At 40.3% G+C, this 12,657-nt stretch overlaps 1 protein-coding gene across 1 annotated transcript in view; it reads left to right on the top strand.

The window, feature by feature from the left end:
• RFWD2 (ring finger and WD repeat domain 2) overlaps nt 1-12,657 on the top strand; it is a 202,417-nt gene that overhangs the window by 112,587 nt on the left and 77,173 nt on the right. Inside the window, exon 15 of the mRNA XM_018555556.1 lies at nt 12,130-12,246. Coding sequence (XP_018411058.1) covers nt 12,130-12,246 — 117 coding nt within the window. The remainder of the gene's footprint in view (nt 1-12,129; nt 12,247-12,657) is intronic.

Raw genomic sequence — 12,657 nt, 5'->3', positions numbered from 1 at the left:
TGGGGGGCGGGAGGTATTAATGCACTCAAGGGATATTGTAGAATACAATTTTGGGTGTTTTATTGCAGTAAAACGTATCAGTATTATGATATTCCCAATAAAATGTGTGTGCATATTTGGGAAAAATTAAAATTTCTTATAATTGGTTAGATTTTGTTCATATATAATAATTACAGTTCATTTATAAATATTTGTCAAACGAAAGCCCTATTTATCCTCAAAAAAACAATATACCCGTCGCGCTGGCGCTGACTCGAGTATAAGCCGAGGGGGGCACTTTTCACCCAAAAAAATGGGCTGAAAATCTCGGCTTATACTCGAGTATATAAGGTATAAGTGTGGGTACACTTAATGTAAAAGAGGTAAATGATGGTTGCACAGACATATGGCTCAAATCTTTTCTTTACGTTTAGAACAATTGGACAATTGCCTCCGTCCTTAAGGGGTTAAGAGATGTTTATTATTGGGGCACATACAGGGTTTTAAATTGGATTTTTAGGTGTATGTACTCTTTGTCACGAGGATTATACTACGTGCCACAAGTTGTATATGTGCATTAAAGGGTTTTTTTTAGTAGTCCAGGTGCGATTCTGTAAAAATGCTTATTTCCTCAATAAGCTTGATTTATATTTTTTTTTCCCCCTCTTCTAGTAAAAATGTGACATTCACTGATGAGAACTGCAGTCACCACAGTTTTTTTATTTTATACAAGGATGTTGTCTAAACTGTCATATACCCCAAGGGGCCTAGAGTCCATTTGTCATCCACATGACAAAATTCTAGACACTATATTGAAATGACACTATAAAACATTAAGCACATAATGACTTATTCATAGCATTTAATCAGCAGAAGCTATAAAATCGCAATATAAAATTTTACACTACTTGTAATAAAAGCAAAACTAGAATTGCATTTGTTTTTTGTGAGAATATCGCGGAAACCTGAGTAAGTTTGTAAAGTTTTCATTTACATTGACAATGGTGACTGACTGAATAGATACTGAAACCCTGTTCACGCCAGTGTCGGCTCTTATTCCTGAGTTCTTGCTGACTTCTAGCACACATGACTATGCTCCGTGGTGCTTGGTGTGGAGTGTCGGCAAGGTAAATTCAGGGTGAACATGCAGGCTCATTATGCACTTCTGCAATCATGGTTTTGTTTACAGTGCCCATATGGAGGGAACACAGCAACAGGACATCACTGCCCTCTTGTACTGGATAATAAAGCAATATATTATAAACCATGATCTGACTGGCTTGTTGCTTAGCACCACAAGTGGTCAGGTAGAGGCTATTAAATGCTGGTTTGCAATCTCCTCCAAAAATCCAAAGCACACAATAATATAATTGCTTCCAGGAACACATTTTCAGCTCCTTGAAGCTGAACATTGTAAAAATGAAATCCGTATGTGTCATCTGTCTGCTTGCACAAAGATTTGCTATTCTGTTCAGGCAAATTAGTGATCTCTCGTGCAATGGCATCACCTCCCTGCCCATACTTTGCTGACTGGATAGTGATGGTGCAGCTGATAAACTAAACACTCTGCTCAGCCCTCTACTATTTTGCTGGGAAATAATGAATTGCAGTTAGTCAATAGTATGATGCAGCAATTTTTAGCTGTCGCAAAGTAATTGACTTATGTTGAACAATCTCCCTCTGTAAATATTCACATTATCCAGTGCAGTTGATGTTGATCATTGCATACCTGCAATTCGTTGCTAGGTAGAGAAGCATTGTAGCAAGCTAAAATGGCAGGGAAAATAATTGGGTTTCTAGCTGCTACCAAATCTTTTACTTTGCTAAGGAGTCCTGGCACTTGTTCTTTTTGCTTATATACCTGCTGTAGTACAATGACAACTCAAAAGCTCTTGTTGCTCGTCGCACCAATAAAGTTTCAGGTTGGGACCCTGCTTGCAATCTCATTGTTTTTCTTGATGCCAAACCTTAGTTTTTTAGTTTTGTGTAAAGTGGGGCTAGAGTTGGATCCTCTCAGGTTTTTGTTATTCCCGTGTGTTCCTCCACTGGGTGGAATCCCTTTCTCTGTCCTAGTGACCATTGTTAACAAGACGCATAGGGCTCTGTTTATAAAGATTTTGCAGAGCCATTCACACTGTGAACATTTGTCCTGTGCAAATAGAGGCAAAAAAACTAAGTTTTTAGTATCTCTTTTTTTAGGCCAATTATAAAGCCACATTATGGCCACTAGATGGAGCCGAGTAGGAAAGGAAATATTTCCTTCGCTCCACATCTCCATCTTGAGGCCATAATGTGGTATTGCATTCATCCTGAAAAAACAATATGCTAAGAACGTTAATTTTTGCTTCTGTTCGCACAGAACTAATGTTTACAGAGATTCCCCATGCAGATGGCTCTGCAAATTTATAAATAGACCCCAAAATGATGGGAGTACCTACATTTTACAGTTGTCACTCTTACAATAATACTTGTTTCAGGGGGAAACTCTCCTCACTTTAGAAAGGTCTCCTCTCACTTATTGTCTCAACTTTTTCCCAACCGTACACTCAGAAAAGAAAAAAATTACTCATTAGTTTTAACCCTTCTATACCCTATCCAAAATTTAAACAAAAAAGGTTTGGGCTATGCATAAATGTTAAATTTTTTTAGTTATCTCATTTTGGTGGTCCAAAATAAAAAAAGGTTTTAGGCTTGGGTCCTAAGGTTCAGTGTGCCGTTGTTGTGTGTTACTAAAGTATATATCGAAGAGTAAGCACTGGTGCATTCAAACACACTTCATATGTGAACTCTTCCATCTGTATTTATCTGTGTACTGATGTGAATAAAACCTAGAGACTAACCTTTTAACTATTTTCACTTGTATACTTTTCTGCATCATACGTGTATAACATTCTTGCGATATTAACAACACGCCAGCTATGATGGCAACAAAATCACAGAGAATAGTGTGACGGAGATTAATTGATGCTGCATTGCAGATATAAGAATGTGGTTCCTGAGTTTAAACAGTGTGTTACCGTTATCTTTGTGAGATAAGCCATGACATCTAGTTGGGAGAGGCAAATTAATGCCACATACTGAATCACATTTATAATCTGCAATCAAATGAAATGCCCAGCTATTCAGGCTAATTTAGGTTTCGGAAAGCTTGGAAGAAATCCTGCTGAAAATAATTTTCTGATGAATTGTCGGTGTCTCACTTTAGGTCTCCGATCCAAAGGGTAAATGCACAAATATTAGAGAAACCCAATATTTCTCCGCTAATCCATAGAAATAATGGAAGAAGCTGTAAAGGATCTTTGTGGCTGCCTCTTAATGTAAAGCAGCCCTAAGGATACATCTGGGAGTCTTACGATGTAAATCAAATACTTTTAACATTTATTATTGCCATGTACTTAAGTAGATGTATGGAGCCGGCAAATACACAAGTGAGAATGTGTGTCTGCAAGCGCTAGCCTTCTCCGAGGAGTAATTATACATGCTTCATAATCACAATGTCTCATACTTCACACCGTGCATAAATATTATAAAACGAGGAGTCCATTTGATTGTGCGAGATTTAATCAAATACAAAGTGCTTTGTAGTCTTAACCAATTTTTTTTATTGCCAACAAGTAAGCTGTAATGACTTTTTGTTGTGTTTGAAATATTACAGCTTTATTTTAATGTAATAAACGTGGCACAGACACTGCACAACATTTTGTTCCGGTACTAGGTCAGAAAATAGCATGGTAAATATAATGTGGTACCTATGTGGGCATGCTTCACTTGCAGTGCAGTATTGAGAATGAATTGAATGCGCTGTAGCACAGGTAGACAAGATGCACCAGTCGTGTAACGTTGGCAAATCTGTCATCAGTATTATAAGTAGAGGTGCACCGAAATAAAAATTTCAGAAACTAAACATTTTTCAATAAATGAAACAAATTCATTTTTTAATAAATATTTTTTACTATTTAGGGGCTTCGGTGAAATATTGGGTGTCTAAACCAGACCCCTGATATTTCCTTTTAAAATAGAAAAAGAGATTGAGGACACAGAGTCCTCAATCTCTTTTTCTGCAGGCCCAGTTATAAATGAACAGCAAGCCTCTGTACTGAGTGTTCCTGTTCATTCATAACATGAGGACAGAGCATGTTAACTATAACCACAGTCATGAATGAACAGGAGGTGATGTAGATCACTTCCCATTCATTCATTCATTCATTCATTCATTCATTCATTCATAATTGAGGATATAGCAAACATGCTCTGACCTCAATTATTTACAAACACTCAGATCATTGATCACTGAGTGTTTGCACTTTCTCTCCTTCCTGACAGCTGTCACAGGAGGCTGAGCGAGCTGTGCAGGGAGGAGAGCTCAGCCTCCTGTGACAGCGCTGTCTCCACCCACACACCGCTCTGCCGGACAGTGATAGAAGGCTAAGCGGTGTGGGAGGAGAGACGCCGGCCGCTCACAGCGCTCAGCAGCCTGTGGCAGGTTCTCTCCTCCCCCTGCGACACAGAGCAGCGCCCAGCGGGGAGGAAAGAAAGCGGGGATGTGCCGCTGTATCGGCAGAAAAATTGCACTTTCTGCATTTAGCGGGAGGAGAGCTTAGCTTCCTGTAACAGCATTGAGAGCTGTGAATTGAACACACCGCTCTGCCGATCTGTGACAGGAGGCTGAGCGGTGTGGGAGGAGAAATGCCGGCCACAGTGCTCTCCTCCCCGCTGGGACACAGAGCAGCGCCCAGCGGGGAGGAGAGAAAGAATGGATGTACCGCTGTATCGGCCAGAAAATGGCACTTTCGGCATTATGCCAAATGTGCCATTTTCAGCAGATATGTTTCGACGGCCGATATATCGGTGCATCCCTACTTATAAGTTGAATAAATGTTTAACTGCAGAATAAAGCTAGTATAGTTAAAACTATAATATTAAAGAGCAGCTCTACCCAAAATATCTGCTGGGGGAGTGAGAGTTCAGCTTTTTTGTTTGAGGATGCTGAAAACTGATATGATCTAGCCTGCCTTTTAGTAGATTCTTTGTGGATAGTTCACTTGCGGCAGCAAAGCCTTACTTTGGTGTCACTGAATTCTGGTTGCCAAAATTGCAGGCAAGAGTAATTGCCTACTCCACCTGTATGTAGAAGTCAAGTTGTCCTGAACTTTAATGATCATCTTCTTTTTCTGCACCCTTAATGCCAGATATATCTTATATGGGCACTAGAACTATTACCATTAAGTGCATGTGATCGGTTACAGAAAGTCATTTGTTTGTAATTCCATTGTTTTCTGCCTGTTGATTGGTAGGGCTGTTTACATACAGTATGTAGTTGTCACTAATGCATGTATTGCACATGATATTTGAGACATGTCTAAGATCATTCAGAATGCAATTACAGGTGCTTTTGACTTTCAGGTGACCTACTATTGACCTGCATTTGACCTGTCTCAAGCTGTATTTGCATTCACTCATAGACATGTATAGGAAGAAAAAAAGGTATGACGCAAAGATGCTGACACTGGCCATTTTAGAGATGCAATTATCCCACCTGAAATCTTATAATGAAGTAACCTATGCTAAGCCTTGGCACTTCTTTTGCAGATTAAATAATACTTTCAGGATGAAATGTGTATAAACTATAGTAAAAGTATAATAATATACACCATAGCGCACAGTAAGAAAAGTTCTTTCAACGTGAAGGGAAAGGGCTGCTGTCCTCAAGGCCACCGGGAAGTATCCTCACATGTCATGTAAAACAAAAAACAAACAGTGCCCTTTCCTAGTGTAAAGAGGTTTATTTTATAGAGAGTAAAAATTTCTTCCATAAAATCTACTCGCATGGAGATAAATTGAGATGAGCAACAAAATGGCAAGCAGATCCTAGAGACGACCAATTAGCTGAAGCATTTCAGGGGAACTACTCCCTTCCTCAGAGCTAGTATGTTACCGAAAGGCAAACTCTTTCACATATGGTAAGCGATCAGTATACGCTTCCTATTGGATATTAGTTTTATTTAGCCTGATGGTATCTGTGCCCTCAATGGTGTACTGTGGAGCAGATGATTGGTGCTGATTGGTTGGCTACCAATCGGGAGATTGCCACATGATCCCCATCGAGTTGGTGTGTGGTGTATATATTTCTGTGCCTTTCTGTATCATACTAACTCTGAGGAAAGGGGAAGCTCCCCGAATCACGTCACCTAATTGGTAGTCTCTGGGAACTGCTTGTCATTTTGTTGCTCATCTCAATTTATCTCCATGTGAGTAGATTTTATGGAAGAAATTTTTATACTCCATAAAATAAACGTTTTTACACTAGGAGAGGGCGCAGTTTGTTTTTTGTTTTATATTAAACGCATGCTCGTCACCTTAAGCATTATGTGTGCAAGTAAAATATTACAACAGAAATGTATTGCACCAGTCCTTTACTGCCAACCTAACAGGAATATTCGTTTCCTTGGGTAAAACACTTTGTCCCTCTCCTAAACTGTGTCAATATTACGTTAGTAATTTAATTTAAAAATTATAATTTTGCCCACAGTGTTACTTTTAGCAGTGAAGGTTTATTGTGGGTAAGTAAACCCAAACCATAGTATATTGCTGGTGAAAATGTGTGCTCTAGAAAAAGTAATAACCTAATCCTTGCTGCTTATACAACTTTTTCCAGTTCGCAGTCTCTTCCATGCTGAGGAAGTGGGTCACAGGGAATATGTCAGGATGCTCTGTGCCTGAAATATGGCTGTTCTTACTCTTGTACCTAAATCCTAACTGCAGCCAATATGAGAGTAGAGATGAGTCGCAATTTCTGTCAGGGTTTTATTTGTGGCTTGTGACCTTCTTTCCTTGTGATTCCTGTGAAAACACATAGGAGAAGCTGGTGTCACCAGGACAAGAAGGCAAAAACCAGCGTAAAATCATTGTAAGAGGTTATATCTGTAAAAATAAAAGTCAAGGCAACTGGACTTGCTGTATTTTTCTTTAAGACGATTCACTGCATATCCGCCCAGCTTTTTCAGTGCAGAATGACTTGTACAAAAATGATCTGGGAATCAATATGGTGAATGTTGGTCCAATCCACATAATCGGTCACAACCAGGTGTTGAGTGCATTTGCATAATTAGAGTCTAGGAGGTGTTATTAACTTGCCCAGAGAGAGGTGTTAAAACAGCATTGTATGTGGCAGACAATAGATGTCTCACCCCCCTTGGATGAATGAGAACCTTCATAGACATTGTTGGAAGTTCTAACTATGCTTCTGGCATGTATATTTGCGGTCCAAGATGATTACTGTCCATCGTAGAATCCTTGAAACGATTGATGGTTTCGGTTTTCCGATGTACAAATGGGATTTCCCTATAGTCCTTGGTGCTGCAAGGAACAAGTGACACAACAGGATTTTACTGAGCCTGTTAATTCAATTAATTGATTGCATGGTGTGCAGTAAACTACAACTGGAGACTTTCCTGAGGAGAGCTGGACTGTGGTGCAAGGGAGAAGGACTCTGTGAACTGTGTCCTGTGTAACCTGGGAGTCAGAAATACATGTTGGTTAGTGAGCTAACAGCAGCCTACGAGAACCCCAACATTGCAGATGCTAGTCTTCCCTGTGTGTTTTTTTTTTTAGATCTGAAAATGTTTGGGTCATGTGACAATATTGGCTTTTGTATGGTCCCCAAATTTTGCTGGAAAGATTAAAGGAGAATTATGACATATGGTCAAATAAAAATATTCCATACCTTTTTAATGTATTAGGATTCTTCCTTTTTTCTAAAGTCGCAGCACATCACAGATAAAATCATCAAAACCCACTGGAAACAGCCACATGCAGCTCTGCTCCAAGCTCCTTCCCTCTTAGGGGGCAATAACAGTGGATCCAGCCCACCCTCAGCTTTTTTTTTTCCAAAGTCTCCCATTGCTGTGCCTGCGCTTCCTCTCCGTGGACAGCTGTGTTTTGTCAGAGCGTGCACTCTGGCATTTGGGAGCGGGAGGCGGAGTCTCAAGTGAAAAGGCAGTGGCAATAGTAAGAAATTAACTTACTCGGCCTCCCTGCATTTTCAGTGATCTTTCCCCTCTCTCATAAGCGATCACTAGTGATTAGAATGTCAGCGTGACACAGGGAAGGGAGAGAGAGAGAGAGGGGAAAGAGCCCTCTCTCTCTCCATCATTTACCACATATGAGCACGTCCATATATGGTGAATTATGTCACTGGGGATCGCTGCCAGTGTGCAGGGATCTCCGATGACCTAATTTACCATATATGGACTTGCCTAGATGTGGTAAATGATGAAGAGAGAGCCCTCTTTCCCCTCTCTTCAGCGATCCCCAGTGATTAGGATGTCAGCGTGACACATGGAAGGAGAGAGAGTAAGAGAGGGGAAGGGAAGACTGGCACAGAGGACAGGGACGTACAGGTAAGGAGAGAGCTGTGTGGATAGAGCTGCTGCGCATGTCCATATATTCATGGACGCGCAGCAGCTCTCAAGAATCACGGTCACAGTGACTAAGACCAGTGGGGAGGATCCAGACTGTCATGTCCGGATCTCTCCTCATTGTGGCACTTAGCCCCGCCCACCTTCTTAAAGAAGGGTTCACAAGCTTAGGGTGCATTTTGGCTTATAGCAGTAAATTACACTATTTACTCCTTTAGCCTAAGGAATTCAATAATAAGGAAAAAATAGTACCCCATAGTTCTCCAAGTATCTTATGTGCAGCAGTTTTACTGACTAGTGCCTGCATGAAATGTTTTCATGAGTATGCAGACAGCCCTTTCACTTGCACAAAGCCTACTTATTGGCTTCCTTGTAATTTTCTATGCTGGCACGCAGTCCCCCAGCATACTCCTTATCTTTGATTGGTCCTTCATGTTCACATGCAATATAGGTTTGTAACAACCTTTCACGTTCATGAAAATACTGGTAGAGTTTTACAGCTGACTTTTTTTTTTTTGGAAAAGACCCGTGTTTTGCAATCTGGCTTTTACTCTGGCTGTAATATTAATGATCGTTAAGGTTCATATGATGGGTCTGCTTTAATATAAAGACTGATTGGCGTATCACTTATTATCACACATTTCTTTGGGTAGCTGTGTCCTGTCACACGGCTGACTTGTTCATTGTTTAGTTAAGTATATCTAGTGAGATGTGAGTTATCCCTCCATAGTGCTTTCTATTACCTCACTGTCTAGTGTTATCTATTACCTCAGTAAAGGAGCTCAGCTCGTGTCTATTACTTCTGAGAGGTAAATGTATGTTGATGCCGCCTGAATGTTAATCACGCTCCTGACATTCAGCAGTATTGACTGTTGAAAGTTGTTTGACATCTGTTGTTCGTTCGGGATCTCGGTATTCTATTGGTATATGAATTAAATTATCATAATTCCAAGTACTGGATATTTACTCATGACTTGTAATCAGAGGTTAGAGATCAGCTGCCAGCAACAAACCTATGAGTATGACAAAGCCAATATACTGTGGTATAGCGAGGGAACTGAATTACCTGACACAGATGTAATCAAGGAATGTCTTTATTGGACAAATGATATGTGGATTGTCACTCAAGTGATCAGCAAATGTCATCGGGCTATTTCATTTTAATGGTTTACCTTCAATATTTTTCCAATCTACTTCTAAAGTTTCCGGTCCCTGTAGGATTCAGGTTTTGATGCTTTCACTGATGGTTTCTGAACCCTGATGTAAGTGTTGTGTGCAGTTTTGCTGCTTTGTTTAGTCTCTAGAGCAGCGTTTCTCCACTTTAATGCATTGTATACCTTTTATGTAGCATTGGATGTTTCCCACAACCTCACGTGAATCTCCGGGTATCCAAAAAGTGCAGTAATTGCTGATGCCCTCAAGTTTTCTAAGGGCCTCCTTATATTCTTGCATAGTCTTTGGAGTTAAAAGAACTATGTAAGTGTTTTTTTCTCCAGAGTTCTCTTTAGGGTCATAAGAGGACATATACTAACTTCGTCCTTTGACCCAAAGCTCAGCATATAGTGGGCTATTGCCTGCGATATACTGAGCGCGGCAGCCGGGACGGATCCTGACAATACTGTTGAGATCTACCCAGCTGCGTGAGTGACAGCTGGCTCCTCCTATCTAGAGACAGAGCCAGCTGGGCCCGCCCCCTCCCCTATCAGTTCCTCCACTAGCGCTGGAGGATCGGAGAGGGGAGGGGGGGGGGATCACTGGAGGGAGACTATCGGGATGGTAGTGAATTGGTGCATCTTTCTGCTCACTTCCCAGGTTCTTTTGTCACAGGTCGGCTCTAACTATGAGAATGAGTGGAAGTCACTCTCACCTCCATAGTTCTCCTTTAAATTAATCCAATTCACAAAAAAGTTATAACCGTTTTACAATTCTTTTAACCATGAGTAGTGTACCCCTAGACCTGTTGGCTATAACCCTAGTTGTGCACAGGTTACATATGAAGAACCTGTTTTTCCTACCGACCAGACTCGTCTGGTCGTTCAGATCTCACAAGATTACAAGTTACATAGGTAGTGTACAATGGTGACCAAGTTACCATGGCTGTGTTGGTGCCTAGAAAACCTGAAATGTGACCTGTTGGTGATCCTTGTCAATGAGTCAGAAAACACAATGGCATATCTCACTGGTCATGTTATTCTCTCTAACACCAGTTATAAAACACTCTGCTGGTGATTAGTAACTTTAATTGAAGAACACCTCATCTAGCAGTAGTGGATGAGGTCTACATCAGAGACCACAGGTAATAAACAGTACATGTGGAATGTAATTGATTTTACATCTCATTGCACCATTTTTTGCTTTAGCAACATATACATTTGAATGATGATTTGTAAAATTCTTCTAGAACAAAAATAACTGAAAGACAGTCTGAAGACGAAAGTTTCTAAACAGGTACTCTCACTCTTGGCAAATAAAACTTGCAAGGGACTGATGGCTTCAGGTATTTGGGTTCTACCGTATTAACAATGGGATGAAAAAAACATTAAATTGAGGCCTTATGTACCCTCGGCTAGTAGGAGAGATCAGGAATTTAGCAGAAAGTCATTTGAGACTTTGTGGTGCAATATTCAAAGGAAAACAGTGGTGCTGATGAACAGATGAGTCGATCCAATCAGTTGTTTTGGTGATTTTGTTGTGTAATTCATGAAGTTTAGGCTTAGGTGGCAGTTTATGTAACCCATCTGTTCAAAAAGAACTGCCAGTGAAAAGAGAATGCGGCAAGGTTAGGATGTAGCAGTTTAAAAGCAAACAAGTGAAATGTCATATACCCTTCAAGAAGACAGAGGTCCACCCTGGGCTTTAGTGCAAATATTTGGGGTATATGTTGGTTTCGGCATTTTAGTTTACCGTTTGATAAATTGCATATGAAATTATTAATGGCATACCCACCCACCACTCCTCTTTACCACTAGGCTTTGTTTAGACCAGAGGGCTTAAAACAGACACACAAAACTTTGAAGATCTCAACACACTAGACTGTAAAGCAAACCAGTTCTTTGCCCATACTGCCACACTGGTCTGCTGTTCGAGCTACCAGAGTCCCTGTGTAAGTTTTAAACAAGTCATATCTTGTTTAGTCTTTTTAGACTCCCGCATGACAGTGCTCTACCTGGTGATTTGCTGTTCATAGAGCACTGCATTGTGAAGTAAAAGAAGTGTTGCCTGTTCCCTGTACTTATAAATTCTTGGTTTTTATCCAAACTTTAGCAGCAGTTTGTGGTGATGGTGCAGTGAGTGGAAGGTAATCAAAGCCCAGTTACATTGCCTCCTTGGAAGCAAACCTGCACAATATAGGCAAAGTACAGGTTTACTTAAAGCCATGATGTTGGGTATGTTTTTCGGCTTTGTAGCTTTTCAGCAATGAGTGTTCTACACAGCAGAGATATCTTTTGTTGAAAAAATGATAGTCCTTTTTTTTCTTTCTTTTTTTATGACTGGTGTACCTAAATTGTCATAGAGCTGTGGTAGGATTCATGTAAAATGGTGATAATTTAATGGCCCCTTTATGTATTCAGTAATGTGTAGTGTAATCCTATAAATTTTCTCCTATAAATAACACAAATATTTACACTTTCTGCTTTGTCTCTTCTATTCCTCTGAATTACTTTTTTACCCATTTAGGAACATAAAGCTTTGCATTTCAGTTTATTTTATTTTATCTTCTCTCCTCCTACAGTTAAGCTGTGGTCTACCAACTTGGATAATTCTGTTGCTTGTATTGAAGCCAAAGCCAATGTATGCTGTGTCAAATTTAGTCCCTCTTCTCGCTATCACCTGGCATTTGGCTGTGCAGGTAAGTCATAACCTGAAATGCTATTCATACATATTTAATGTTGTGTTTTTAATTGTGAAATGAAAAGACAGGTCACCAGCACTCAAATAATTTAAATAGGTATGTCCTTTTTAATGTACAATTGTGTCACGATAATCAACAAAGCCGACGTTTCGGGCCGCGCAGGGTCCCTTCCCCATGTCTTCACATCTTTCTGCCTTAAAGAAGGGACTGTGCGCGGCCCCGAAACGTCGGCTTTGTTGATTATCGTGACACAATTGTACATTAAAAAGGACATACCTATTTAAATTATTTGAGTGCTGGTGACCTGTCTTTTCATTTCGTACTTTGCACGGTGCCATCCGTGGTCGTTACTACAAGCACCATCGTTCTTACTGGCCGGGATTGCTGTAAGGTGTGCGGAGAGCACCC

Source organism: Nanorana parkeri, unplaced genomic scaffold (assembly GCF_000935625.1).
Source record: "Nanorana parkeri isolate BGI_ZX_2015 unplaced genomic scaffold, ASM93562v1 scaffold201, whole genome shotgun sequence".
Classification (NCBI taxonomy): domain Eukaryota; kingdom Metazoa; phylum Chordata; class Amphibia; order Anura; family Dicroglossidae; genus Nanorana; species Nanorana parkeri.
This window is presented reverse-complemented; position numbering and strand designations above follow the sequence as displayed.